At 50.9% G+C, this 12,740-nt stretch overlaps 1 protein-coding gene across 1 annotated transcript in view; it reads right to left on the bottom strand.

Annotated features, from left to right (window-relative positions):
• The window catches only part of IGF2R (insulin like growth factor 2 receptor), a 98,832-nt gene that overhangs the window by 71,225 nt on the left and 14,867 nt on the right, over nucleotides 1-12,740 (bottom strand). The window contains exon 2 of the mRNA XM_054595553.1: nucleotides 8,422-8,561. Within this exon, the coding sequence (XP_054451528.1) occupies nucleotides 8,422-8,561 (140 nt within the window). The remainder of the gene's footprint in view (nucleotides 1-8,421; nucleotides 8,562-12,740) is intronic.

The raw sequence follows: 12,740 nt of genomic DNA on the forward strand, positions 1-12,740 counted from the left end.
CCAGAGCCATCTTACAGAAAAAAACAAATCCACTTTTTGGCCAACCTAATAAACGAGTATATTTAGAACCTGTGACTCACTCAGCTACTGAAATTCTTCAGTAACTTCCCATGATATGTTTTATAAAATCAAATTTTTTAGAATGGCCCACAAGTAGGGTGGTTATGTCTCAGTTTGCCTGCAACATTACTGTAATAATCCATAATAAAAGATCTATATAATATTAATATGATGGTAGTGGGCACACCAAACTTTAAAACTCTTAATAGAAAATACAGTTAGCTAATTGTTTGGTCCTAACGTAACAAAATATTTAATACTCAATAGCATTAACTACAAAAAAATTGAGAAACTTGAGTTACTAAATTTAAAAATGTATTTTCATCAAAAAATAGTTTAAAGAAAACAGAAACAAGTTATAAACTGGGAGATACACAAAGCTGGCAAAGAATACATACACTCACATACAAAAAAACAAAAAAGATTATAATTCTTGGAAATAAAAGAAAATAGAACACAAAAAGAGAAGAAACTTTAAAAATTTTTTAAAAGCCCACACCTACTCAAGATATGCCAAATTTTAATATCAAAGGTAGAGAAAATTCTAAAGCTTCTAGACAGAAAGGTCGTATGAATGGATGACTCAACATGAAGTGGACAAGACATAATCAGACAGAAGGAAACGTGTCAATAAATATACAAAAAGATGTTCAACATCATTAGTAAAAAAGGAGTTGCAAATCAAGGCCTCATGACATACAAATTACAGCAATTCCATTAACAAATATTAAATATCAAATGTTGGAGGAGAGATAGTCCAGGTTTCTCCTATGTTTCTGGTGGAAGTGTAAATTGGTACAACCATTACATTAAGTCAGCATGGCATTACACCCTAAAATTGCATATTCATATACCCTATAACCTAGCTATTCAAATCTCGCTACACGCAAATCAGGCAAACACGCAAGAGGAAACCATGCACACGTCAAACAGAAAACAAGGGAAAGAACAGCTCGTGTATTTCACACTAGCAACAATCTGGAAACGACCCAAATGCCCATCAACAGAAGAGTAAATTAACTTTGGCAGATCCACACAATATTGTATAAGAGTTAGAAGGAATAAACCACAGTGAAAAATAACAACATAGTTGATTTCCAGCAACACATAAAGTCCTCAAAAAGTTAAAAACATCACATACGCACACACATATATACACACACGGGGGGTGGAGGTTGAGGGGAAGGAAGGGAAGGAACAACATCTGTAAACATACAGGTGGGATTATGGTTACTTCCAGTAAAGGGGGATGGAGCGGGGACACAGAGATCGTGGTTATTCAAAACAACTAATTAAAAAGAAAAAGAAAAAGGTTAGTCCAAGGATTAATGATGAGTATGTATCATGAACTCAGAAGTATAACTGGCCCAATTCAATACATACAGCTGAGATCTTTAAAAAACAAAAAATAGAAGGGTAAAAATCAACATGCCAATTGGAGAAGAGGTAACGGGTTTCTGAGCTGCCCCACATCACCGAGCCCACAGTACAGGAGTCTTTTGTCCTGCCTGCTTACGCCGCAAGGGTCTGCTGGAAACTCCCGAGGTCCGCTAGAAAATCTTTTTTCGGCTCCAAGGACGTAGAAATCCTCAGGCGGCTCCGGGACCGCGGACAGCGACCGCGGACAGCGACCGCGGACAGCGACCGCGGACAGCGCCTCAGGCCCCGCCCACAGTGGGTGTGTCTGGGCCGAGAGATGGGGCGGGGCTTCAGTGCGCCCCCGCAGCCCAGCTCTCCAGGAGACGCGGAGGGCGAGCTGGTAGGAAGCTGCGCACTGTGGACACAAGAGGGCGCTGACGGGCAGCGCCCCCCCCATCTTGAAGACCCTCCCCCACACCTCCTGTCCCCCCACACCGCAGCCCGTTCCGGCCCTGTGCCCAGAGCTCCTGGGGGCTCCTCATAACTGCTGGGCCCACCCTGAAAAGGAAAGGAGAAGGCCCTGGTCTCAGGCTGAGAGGGATCCGGCCAAGCTCTGCCGCCGCGGCGCGGGGCACCGGCATCCCTCAGCATCAGGCCCCATCGGCATCGCACCCGCCAGTCCATCTCATCTTCCTTCTCTGCCCGCTCCGCCTGGCGGCCGACACCGGCTGCCTACCAGGGCACGCAGGGAGAGGCCGCAGCGAACCGCGGCACACAACCGCGGCACACAACCGCGGCAACCGGCCAGCCTGGCCATCCTCCCCGGACCAGAGCCGGGCGAGGACTGCGGGGCGGCGGCCAGCACGCCAGGCCCACGGCCAGCTCCCGAGGACGGCGCCAAATGGGCTGGGCCGCGCTCGCCGGGCCCGCCAGACCGCGCCGGGTCCTCCAGACCGCGCGCCGGGCCCGCCAGACCACGCTCTCCAGGCCGGGTCCGCCAGACCAGACCGCACTGGCGGGGCCCCACCAGACCAGACCGCGCCGGGTCCTCCAGGCCGCGCTCTCCAGGTCGGGTCCTCCAGACCAGGCTGCGCACGCCAGGCCGGCCAGACCACGGTCTCCAGGCCGAGGCCGCCAGACCAGGCCGCGCTCGCCCAGGCCCGCCAGGCCGCACCGAGTCCTCCAGACCGCGCTCTCCAGGCCGGGTCCGCCAGACCGCGCTGGGTCCTCCAGACCGCGCGCTGGGCCCGCCAGACCGCGCGCTGGGTCCGCCAGACCGCGCGCTGGGCCCGCCGGACCGCGCCAGGCTCGCCAGACCGCGCGCGCCAGGTCCACCCGACCGCGCTCTCCAGGCCGGGTCCGCCAGACCAGGCGGCGCCCGCTGGGCCCGCCAGACCAGGCCGCGCTCGCCGGGCCCGCCAGATCGCGCCGGGTCCTCCAGAGCGCGCCGCGCCGCGCGCGCCCGGTCCTCCAGACCGCGGTCTCCAGGCCGAGTGCTCCAAACCAGGCCACGAGCTCCCGGCCCACCAGACGGCGCTCTCCAGGCCGGGTCAGCCAGACCAGGTCGAGCTCTACAAGCCAGGCCGCGCCGGGTCCTACAGACCCTGCGTACAGGGCCCGCCAGGCCGCGCTCTCCAGGGCCCGCCAGGCCTCGCCGTGTCCTCCAGACCGCGCTCTCCAGGTCCGCTCCGCCAGACCAGGCAGAGCTCGCCCGGACTCATCAGAACAGGCCTCATTGGCAGGGCCCCACGAGACTAGACCGCGCCGGGTCCTCCAGGCCTCGCTCTCCAGGCCGGGTCCTCCAGACCAGGCTGCGCGCACCGAGCCCGCCAGACCGCGGTCTCCAGGCCGAGCCCGCCAGGCCAGGCCGCGTTCGCCTGGGCCCGCCAGACCCAACCGCGCTTGCAGGGTCCGCCAGACCATGGCAGGTCCGCCCGACGGCGGTCTCCAGGCCGGGTCCGCCAGACCGCGCGGGGTCCGCCAGACCGCGCACTGGGTCCGCCAGACCGCGCTCTCCAGGCCGAGCCCTCCAGGCCGCGCTCGCCCGGGCCCGCCAGACCAGGCCGCGCTCGCCAGGACCCGCCAGACCAGGCCACGCCCTACCAGCCAGGCCACGCCAGGTCCTCCAGACCCTGCGCACCAGGGGACCCGCCAGGCCACGCTCACCCGTACCCGCCCGGCCAGGCCACGCTCTACCAGCCAGGCCCCGCCGGGTCCTCCAGACCCTGCGCGCCAGGCCCGCCAGGCCACGCTCGCCCGCACCCGCCAGGCCAGGCCACGCTCTCCAGGCCAGGCCACGCCGGGTCCTCCAGACCCTGCGCGCCAGGCCACGCTCTCCAGAGCCCACCAGACCAGGCCGCGCTCCGGGCCTGCCAGGCCTCGCCTGCAACCCCCGGCGTCCCCGGCCGAGCCCAGCCGAGCTCGCCACTCGGCCTCGCTGAGGCCGCAAGGCCTGGGGATCCCGACCTCGCGGGCGACCGCAGGGCCCACCGCGCGGCCGCTGGGCCCCACCAACACATCCGTCCGAGCCTGCCAGACAGGCGGGCAGCCTTCCCCATGCTCGGGCCGGTGCGCTCGGGCACGGCCCCGCCCAGGTCCCACCTTCCCGTCTTGATCGGGTTGTGTCCTCCGAAGTGGGCTATATCACATGCTGTTTCACCAAATCGAAAAAGAATCCTCTCGACCCGGGTTTTCCCTCCAAGCTACTGCCTCATTTTTCTGCTCTTTGTATCAACTCTTTAAAAAAGAGAGAGAGATTTCTATTCTTGCTACCACCAATTACCCCCCTTGGAGACTCCCCCTTCTCCCCTGCACTGGCTTTTCCCCCCAGAGCCACCAGACTCACTCACACCCTCAGCTCCAAGTCTTTGCTTAAAGGCCGCTTTCTCAGCAACAGGCGCCCGACTTAAGATCCCTGAACACCCCCGAGGCCGCCAGCACTCTGAGCTCCCCTTCCCCTTCTTTTTTTTACAGCATTCATCACATTCTAATCTACTACATAGCCATTGTTGTTTTTGTGTGTAAGCTCCATGAGAAAAGGGATTTTTGTCTGTTTTAGTGATTGATTCATTCAAGTATTTGTTATAAATAAATGAATATTAAGTGTTGGCTGTTTTAAAATATTTTATTCATATACCTTTTATGATGTGAATTAACCAAGTAAATCAGAATAAAATACACAATCTACTGAAATAGTCCCATAAAGTCAGGCTGTTCCAGCATATTATTTGTCACAATTAATGCTACCAAAAAAACTGTACAAAAATCTATGTATGGAACTAATTCCACTCTTGGTAAGGTTTACAAAAGTAGGATACAGCAATATGCTTTAAAATTTAACATACGGCCAGACTATCAGGAGAGACGAGAAATGGGACAAAAACGTAAGTTCTATCTAAAACTCAACCCAATATCTTAAAATGTCCAATAGAATTACATGGTTTTAAGAACAAAGGAATACAAGGCTTAAGAGGAAAAGAAGACATTTTCACATCTGAATAGTCAGAGACACAAAATCCAACCCCGTGACCAACCCGGAGGCTGGCGGTCGACTTCTGGAAGTGCAGCAGAGTCACCCCCGAGGAGCAACGCCTGAAGTCAGGGCCAGGCTCGCGAGCAAAGGCACTGGACTCAGCCACGACAATCGGGTGGGTTCGCTGGGTCCAACCCAGGTCACGGGGAAGGCAGCCAGAATCCCAGGCCTCGGTGGTGACTGACCTCAGTGAACACTCTTCCCTAGTGGGCACACCACCTCAGTTACATGGGCTGGTAACAGGCTTTCTGAAGTGGCTATGTGGAGCGTTTAGCCCTCAGATTACTTAAATTGAAACCGTAGTACTAATATTTAAGATGTTAGGAGGAATGTGAACATTTTCAATATTTTTATATACTTGCAATGTTTTAACGTTACAACTCCCAATTCAAAGGTTAAAACTGAGCAATTGATTTAGACTGTGACAGTGTATTAGACGAAGAAAATTTCAAGTTCATCATACTTATAAGTTTAAAGTATTATATTTTTAAGAATTACTGTTAGCGCTTTTTAATTGTCAGATCGCACATCTGAAATATTTTAAAAAGAAATCAAATATATAAGATATACAAGTCATTTTAAAATGTGGTGAAGATGATTCATCTAGGTTGTAAAAGGAACCAAGTGTTCCTTACAGGCCCCATAAAAATGACTGCTAAACTGTGCCGGATTGACATATCTCACAGTATCGTTTGCCTAAAGAGGAACTAGTGTTTAATTTTTTAATCAAAAATAATGTAATATTATTTAAACCAAAGTTGAGGTCTTCATATTCATTTCTAAGTGTAAAAACTGCGCTGCAGGCACTACGAAATTCCCATCAGCAGTGATCTTCCCCAAAAGGCTGTGGACGGCCGCCTCCCACAGCCCTGTTTGAATGTGCCCGCTTCCAGGCTCCGTGCCAACACCGTGTGATGCAACCATTTAAACTCCTGCCAATTTGACTGAAGAACAATGAGATTTCATTAGTGCTTTGATTTGCTTTTACACCTGGCTTGCTAACGAAGCTGTGCTGACCACCAGGATTTCCTCTGTGAACTGCCCATTCTAGACTGGCAATTTTTCTCCCAGGTTGTTGGTCTTATCTTTTATTAAGAGAAGATTTTACCTCCCCCAGATGATATTTCTATTTTTCTAGGTTTTTTCCCTAATGTTCTACTGCATTTTTACTTCTGATTTTAAGTGATGTGTCATTTCTGTTACATAATATGAAGAAGAGTGCTGATGCTGTTTGCTAGCAGGTAAATACCTAAATTACACCCGAAGTTTGGATGACGTTAATTAAGTTCTGGTGAATATATTTGGACCTACTGCCATAGTAGTTCTCCCGTTCCTCTGATTTATTGGGAAGAGTATTTGTGACTATTGTCAAAATTCACATTTTTTCCTCTTCTGGCGAGTTCTTAGGAGGCAGTTTCTCAGGAGTTTAGCTTTCCTGCCCTGGATCCCACCTTCACTCTACCACTGCCTGGAGGGTCTCCGTGACGCTCACACCGCGTGGCCCAGAACAAGGGCAGAGGCCGCGGAGCAGGCCCACTGGTGTCCACGCTCACCGCCACGCCACCTCTGGCGAGTGGTGTGTCCATTTTGTGTTTCAGTGTCTTCATTCACAAAACGAGGGAAATGAAATGACCTACTTCAAAAAGCTGCTGAATGAATGAAATGAGATTAGTTTACCTAAAAATGTAACATCTAGCACTGGTTATAATAACAAATGTAGTCTACTGTATGACACAAATTAGCAAGATTAGATCTAATTTAAAATTCCCTCAGCTCCCGTTGGTGTCACCTCGACGTGCCCCCCACCCCCGTCTGCCCTCTGGGCCGAGGGCGGGGCAGTCAGGGCCCCGCCAGGGGGTCCGGGAGGTTCGGGCGGCAGACCGGCCGTCTCCCTTCAGGAGTCTGAGGTCTGGGGGAAGCACGTCACGTGTGTCTGGGAGCAAAACACGCCTGGAAACTGCTGGTTTCTGTCATCATCAACCTGCAACTCAGCTTCCAGCTCCTCTGGTTACCCTCAGCCTCTCTCCTTCAGCCACGCTCTGCTGTCCACGGGGTCCCGCTTTCCAAGCCCGCCTTTTATCAGGTTACTCCCGCGACCACGGCAGAGAATCTGAAATAAACCCGCTCCCCACCCAGAACACGTCACCTCTCCCGCCAGGCGCCGGTCCTTCTCCAGCGTTGTCCAGCCACGCCACCCTCCCGTGACCTGTCTGCATCTGGCGTCCCTCTATGTCACCTTACGCGACGCTAGACAACCACAAACTAGAAGACATACTTTCATTAGACAAAACTACAACAGTACTTGCTAAAAAGCTTTTTTAAACGATGTTACGCATTTCTTTTCAAAATGGCCGGCACGGCGACCACAGCACAGTGCCCCTCCAACACCAAAAGCCTCCGAGTGTCCTCTTCTGGCCACCGCAGTCCCAGGCCGTCTCCATTTCACGACTGCCCTCACTGTTACCACCCCCGTCAGGCTACCCCGGCGGACACCCGCGCCGCCAACCAAGGACAGTGACACCAGCTGTTCTACGCCTGCCCTGCACCTCGGCTTTAGGCACCCGCCCCTTCCCCGCTCCGTGTTGCCTGGTGGGGGCGCCAGTCCCCTGGGGCCCGTCATCCTCCCCCGGGGACAGGACCCGGTTCCCAAAGGAGGGCACACAGGGAGGTAAAATCTGCCCTAGGAAAGGAAGCTTCACCCTTCTGTCTCTATGACTGCTCATTCTTAGGACTAGTTAGTTTTTAGTGTAGGCCTAAAACCAAACACCGCCTTCGACCCCCATGCGAATAGATGGCGTGAGAATGGAGGGACCAGAGAGGAAAGCAGCGCGTGACCGGGTGAAAGCGCTGGACACCAGAGGAAATACAGGGAAGGAGGGAGAAGAGTGAAGACAGGGATTAAGAGAAGCATGAGAAAGGCAGAGCACACAGGATACATCGTTCTACGTCAGGAAGTACGAAGGCACATAACTCTTCCCAACAACAGAACACACAGTGTCCACTAGATCAGCGATTTTCAACCTTTTCCATCTCATGGCACACATACACTAATTACTAAAACTCGGAGACACACCAGAAAAAATCTTTTTTTTGCCGATCTGACAAAAAATAGGTATAATTTTGATTCATTCACACCAATGGCTATTGTTGTGTTGGCTGTTGTCCTTTTTTTCACTTGATAATTTAAGGGAAAAGATGCTAGTGCCCCTGACTTAATATGTTGTCAGGTGTTGACTGTTTTAAAAATTCTGTGGCCCACTGGTTGAAAATCACTGCCCTAGAAGGAAATAACCTAATTTGAGCTCATAGTGGACATTTCAATTGTTACCACTTTTAACTACGATAAAACACAAAATATGCATCATGTATTTTAAGTATACATAATTGTGTAGATAGCCAGATATACACACAGTCATTTTTGAAAAATTGGGATCATGTGCATCCAGTACTTTAAAGACAGATTTACTCACCCACGGAAAGATAGCTGTTTGTCTTCAGGTTGTGCATACAAACAGCACTGGATGTCCCACACTGGGCAATGCTCACGTTTCCACAGACACTGATTGTGTAAAGCATGTGGTTTTTGGTATCAACAGCTTCCCATGTGTAACTAAAAAGGAAGAAAAACAATTCGTCACTGCCAGTGACCTGCCAATAATTAAACTTCTCTCTAGTTTACATTCAAGCCACATTTGCTTAAAACTACCATAACTCTCATTAGCCAGAAAACACTCAAGTCAACTACATCAAGTTGACTAGGAGCCAGAGCAGAAACCACTAAATACCACCTTGCTCTGGTTCAATCCGCCCGGAAGCCACCTCAAGACTCAACGATCATCAAAATTCTTAAAATTCTGCTGTTCACTTAAGAATACCAGCTCAGATAAGTAATTGCTCAAGAATCATGTTGATATAAGACAGTAACCGTTCCAATCACACTGGAATGCTGAAAAGCCAGAGAGTGTTTTTTACTTTATTTTATTTAAAAATTGTGGCAGGAAAGACAGTTCTTCTTCTGGCTTTACTTCTTACAGCTCTGGCTCAGATCGGAACTGACAAGATGAAACTGAGCAGTAAGTGAGCTACGTGATTCGAAATCAGACTTTAGGTTGACCAACTGCGACAAGCGTTTGACAAGCATTTTTCGCGTATCAAAACACTGCGTGCTCAAACCTCTGGCAAAGTAGCTAGTGAGTAATTGTTAATGAGTCGATCTGCAGACTTGGAACAAAATAATGGCTGTGTTAACCCAACTGGAGAGAGGCACACAAGTTAACTCTGCGCTGCTTGGGATCTGCCGGCTCAGGAGTTGTGGAGGCCTGGGGGCGAGGCTGGAGGCCACCCCTTGTGGCGCCAAGCGCTTCCTCCCCACCGCAGGGCCTCTGGAGGAGAGGCGGCGCAGTCCACTTCCCAGAGCTCCCTTCCCCCAGGCACCAGGGCAAGGACTGGGCAGAAAACACCAAGCAACACACCTTCCGGCCTAGAAATCTCCCCAGTGGCCCATGCAGCAATGGAGGCCCCACAGCAGGGCTGCTGGTAGGCAAGGCCCCCGGCTTTCTCCTGAAGGTAAGGGGCTGGATCGCACGCACCCGCCGAGAAGCCGCAGGACATGAGCACACGCAAGCATTCAGGCAGGGTGGCAGCCTGGTCTCCCGGGTGCTCAGTCAGCCCCTGAACTGCTCGAGCCCTGGAAAACAGGCTTGTGTGCTTGATCAGTGCCGCCTTGGGGGACGCCAGCTCGAAGCAGGGACCACCGAACTCCCCTGCGACACCAGGAAGACCTCGGAGCTGACTCCTCGAGTTGGGAGAGTTAGATGCACGCATCACCAGGCAGGAGAGAGTTGTCAACAAAGGCCTGTTCCCCTGGACCTTCACAAACCTTTTTCATTTGCTTCATAAATATTCTTAAGTACATACTGCAGAGGCACTGAGTACGGCAATGATCAAAAGAGACCAAAAGAAAAAGTCGTTGCCCTCCTGGTATATCCCAGAAAAGAACAGGAAGTAAACAAGAAAACAAACACACAGGATAATTCCACCTACTAGCCCGTGCTGCTGAAACAAAAACAAAATAGCCTCACTTGAGAGAAATGACTGAGTGGCTGCTTTAGATTGGGCAAGTCTTCTGAGAGGCTGTTTGCCCAAAGGCTCGAATGACAGAAAGGGGCAAGGGGGGGCGGGGGAGGGTCAGTGGGAAGGATATTCCAGCAGAGGGACTGGGCACTGCACGTTCCCCAGGCAGAAGGGGACTCGGCAGAGTGATGGAAAACAAAGGGGGGCAGGGGGGCTGAGGCAGGTGGGCGAGGATGGCAGAAGGAGAGGCAGAGGGGACGGGCCGCCTGGCCACACCGGGCCTTGCACATTAAAGGAAGCAATTTTGATTTTGTACTTGAAGCAAAGGAAGTCCCCTCAAGGAGAGGGCACTATGGATCTTTTCTTAAGTTTTTAAGCTAGCATTTTTACTTGCAGACTATTAGTGAACCAGTCTATTAATGATGGTTAATTACAGAAACGTCTACTTCTTCGTCGGGAGCCACGACTAAGTTCTTCCAGGACCCTGGACATCAAATGTGACACCCTAGCAGTGGCCCCATGAAGGTGTTTCACAATCTTAAGTCTGCAAGAGAGGTACACAAAGGCATCCTTCTAGAATGAGCTGCCCGGTAGGAATCAACTCTGAAGCACTCCACACAGTACGTGAAACGCTGTGTTTTTCTTAAAAAAACATTAATCCACTGCTGCATTTGTAGAGGTGAGACTGAAATAAGGTAGATGGGAAGGATGTGTGTTTGGGGAGCAGAAAAGAGAGGGAAAAGAAAAATGGGGGATACTGCCCTGATTCTGTGGCAATCAGGGTCCCTAGAAAGAAAAAGTGTCGGCCCCGTTCACTCATGTTCCTTTTCTCGATGGGAACTTCACGCGTGCCTTGTCGAGATACGTCCGAACGGCGAGCGGCACCAGGAGGAGGGAGGGGTCCTGCAGAAGTAGTGCCACTGGCTTTTCCCAGGGTGGCTCTACCCACTTACCACAGGCTGGCCCCTGCAGGCGGCACCTTCTGCACCACTCCTGCGCCCAACCTGCAGCACTTGGGCGACGTCCTTGGTCGCGTCACTTGAGAAGGAAGGGATAATGGCCACGGCATGAGTCTCAACTCCACTACCAAGGCATCTGCAGGCCATCAATACTTGAGACATTCTGAGTCCAGTGGACTTAGGTCTGTTTTAAAACAAAAAGCATGCCTAGCGCCTTGTATCGCTAGGAGCTCAGGGATGATGGTTTGGTTGAAATAATTTATCTGAAAACTCATGAAACATTTTCCAAACGCTGTTGTGTGTTCTGGTATGCACACTAGTTAGATTAAATTATTATCTAGATATGCTTCTGCTGGTAGTAAATATTTTTTTAAAGACTATTTCATAATAAACTTGGAAATCATCTAAATATCTGATAGCACTGTTTAAGAAAATTACGTGTTTGGAACTAGATGATTCTAGACTCCTTGCCAGATTAAAGACCATGCTGCCAGAATGTCCTAGGCTGAAATCATTCTTTAAATTTAGGCTAGCACTCAAAAGCATGATGATCATATTATAGAACCAGAAAATGGTTTCAGAAACAATAAAAGTATTATAGACTAAATAAAATTTAATGATAGCTTTAAGGAACAATAAACTTTTGTCCAAGAGCTTATCTGCTAGAAAATTCTCTACCTGAAGCGAACACGTAGAGCCCAAGTGAGAAAACCCATCAGTAAGATTTACTTAATAGCCAAGTAAGGCCATTCAGCTGAGATTCACAGAAAACTTAAGCTATTTGGGCTTACACAAGTGAAGCAAAGGGGGAAAAACAGCAAAAAAGTGAGACCAACGTATCAGATCAAAGAGAAAAAACTAAGCTGTAATATTAAATTTTAAATTTTTGGCAAGAAACAAACCTCTGGAAGAAAATATTTGCAAGCAGTATGGAAATGCAGCCTTTACTCAAACACACACTTAGACACACACACGCACACACGGTTTAAATATATTTGCTACATAAGCATCTCCTGCAGCAAGATTCAGATAAAAGCCCACTGAGCGTTTTCTTGAAACTCTCAACACCCGTGTCAGGGTGAAGTCTTCTAAAAGTCACCAGGGCTCTAGGCGATCCTTCATCACATCTGAGAACACAAGGGGACAAAGAGAGGGGGAGGAGCAAGGGCCACAAAGGCCCAAGGAAGCAGACGTCAAGGGGAAACGGCACACAGAAGGCCTGTCCCCTGCCCCAGCCCTGGGGAAGGCAGTCAACATCCCCGGGGGGGCCACCGCTCCCCAGTCAGAACTGCTCTTCTGGGCCCAAAATGATCTGTGCAAGAACCTTGGCTTTGAAAATCAGCAAAAGCAAGCAAAATCCTTGCCACTCTACACCTCATTTTCCAAAGCGTGAAATGTCATTAGCCAGGGTGCCCTTCCCACGCTCAAAAAATCCAAATCCATTTCAAAACAAACGTGACAATGTTAGAGAGACATGGACACACACAAGCCCTCTGGGCTGTGTTGGCTCCCCCCCAAAACCGGCAGCTCTGACACCCGCCCCGCAAGGCCAGGTCTCCCCACGGCAGCTCCCCCTGCACCGCAGGCGACTCAGGAGAAAGGCCCTGCCCCTCCCAGGAGAGGCGGGCAGGCCCAGGACACGGAGTGACGGCCGGTGGCCGCAGGAAGCCTGGCCACGGGACGGCGAAGGCACTGCCGCACCACCGAACATGCTCATGTCTCCTGAGCAAGGCCATCGAGCACTTGCTGCCGTCGTT

The sequence above is a fragment of the Pteronotus mesoamericanus genome, unplaced genomic scaffold (genome assembly GCF_021234165.1).
Source record: "Pteronotus mesoamericanus isolate MK-2021 breed Mesoamerican mustached bat unplaced genomic scaffold, CSHL_Meso_final contig_134, whole genome shotgun sequence".
Lineage (NCBI taxonomy): Eukaryota > Metazoa > Chordata > Mammalia > Chiroptera > Mormoopidae > Pteronotus > Pteronotus mesoamericanus.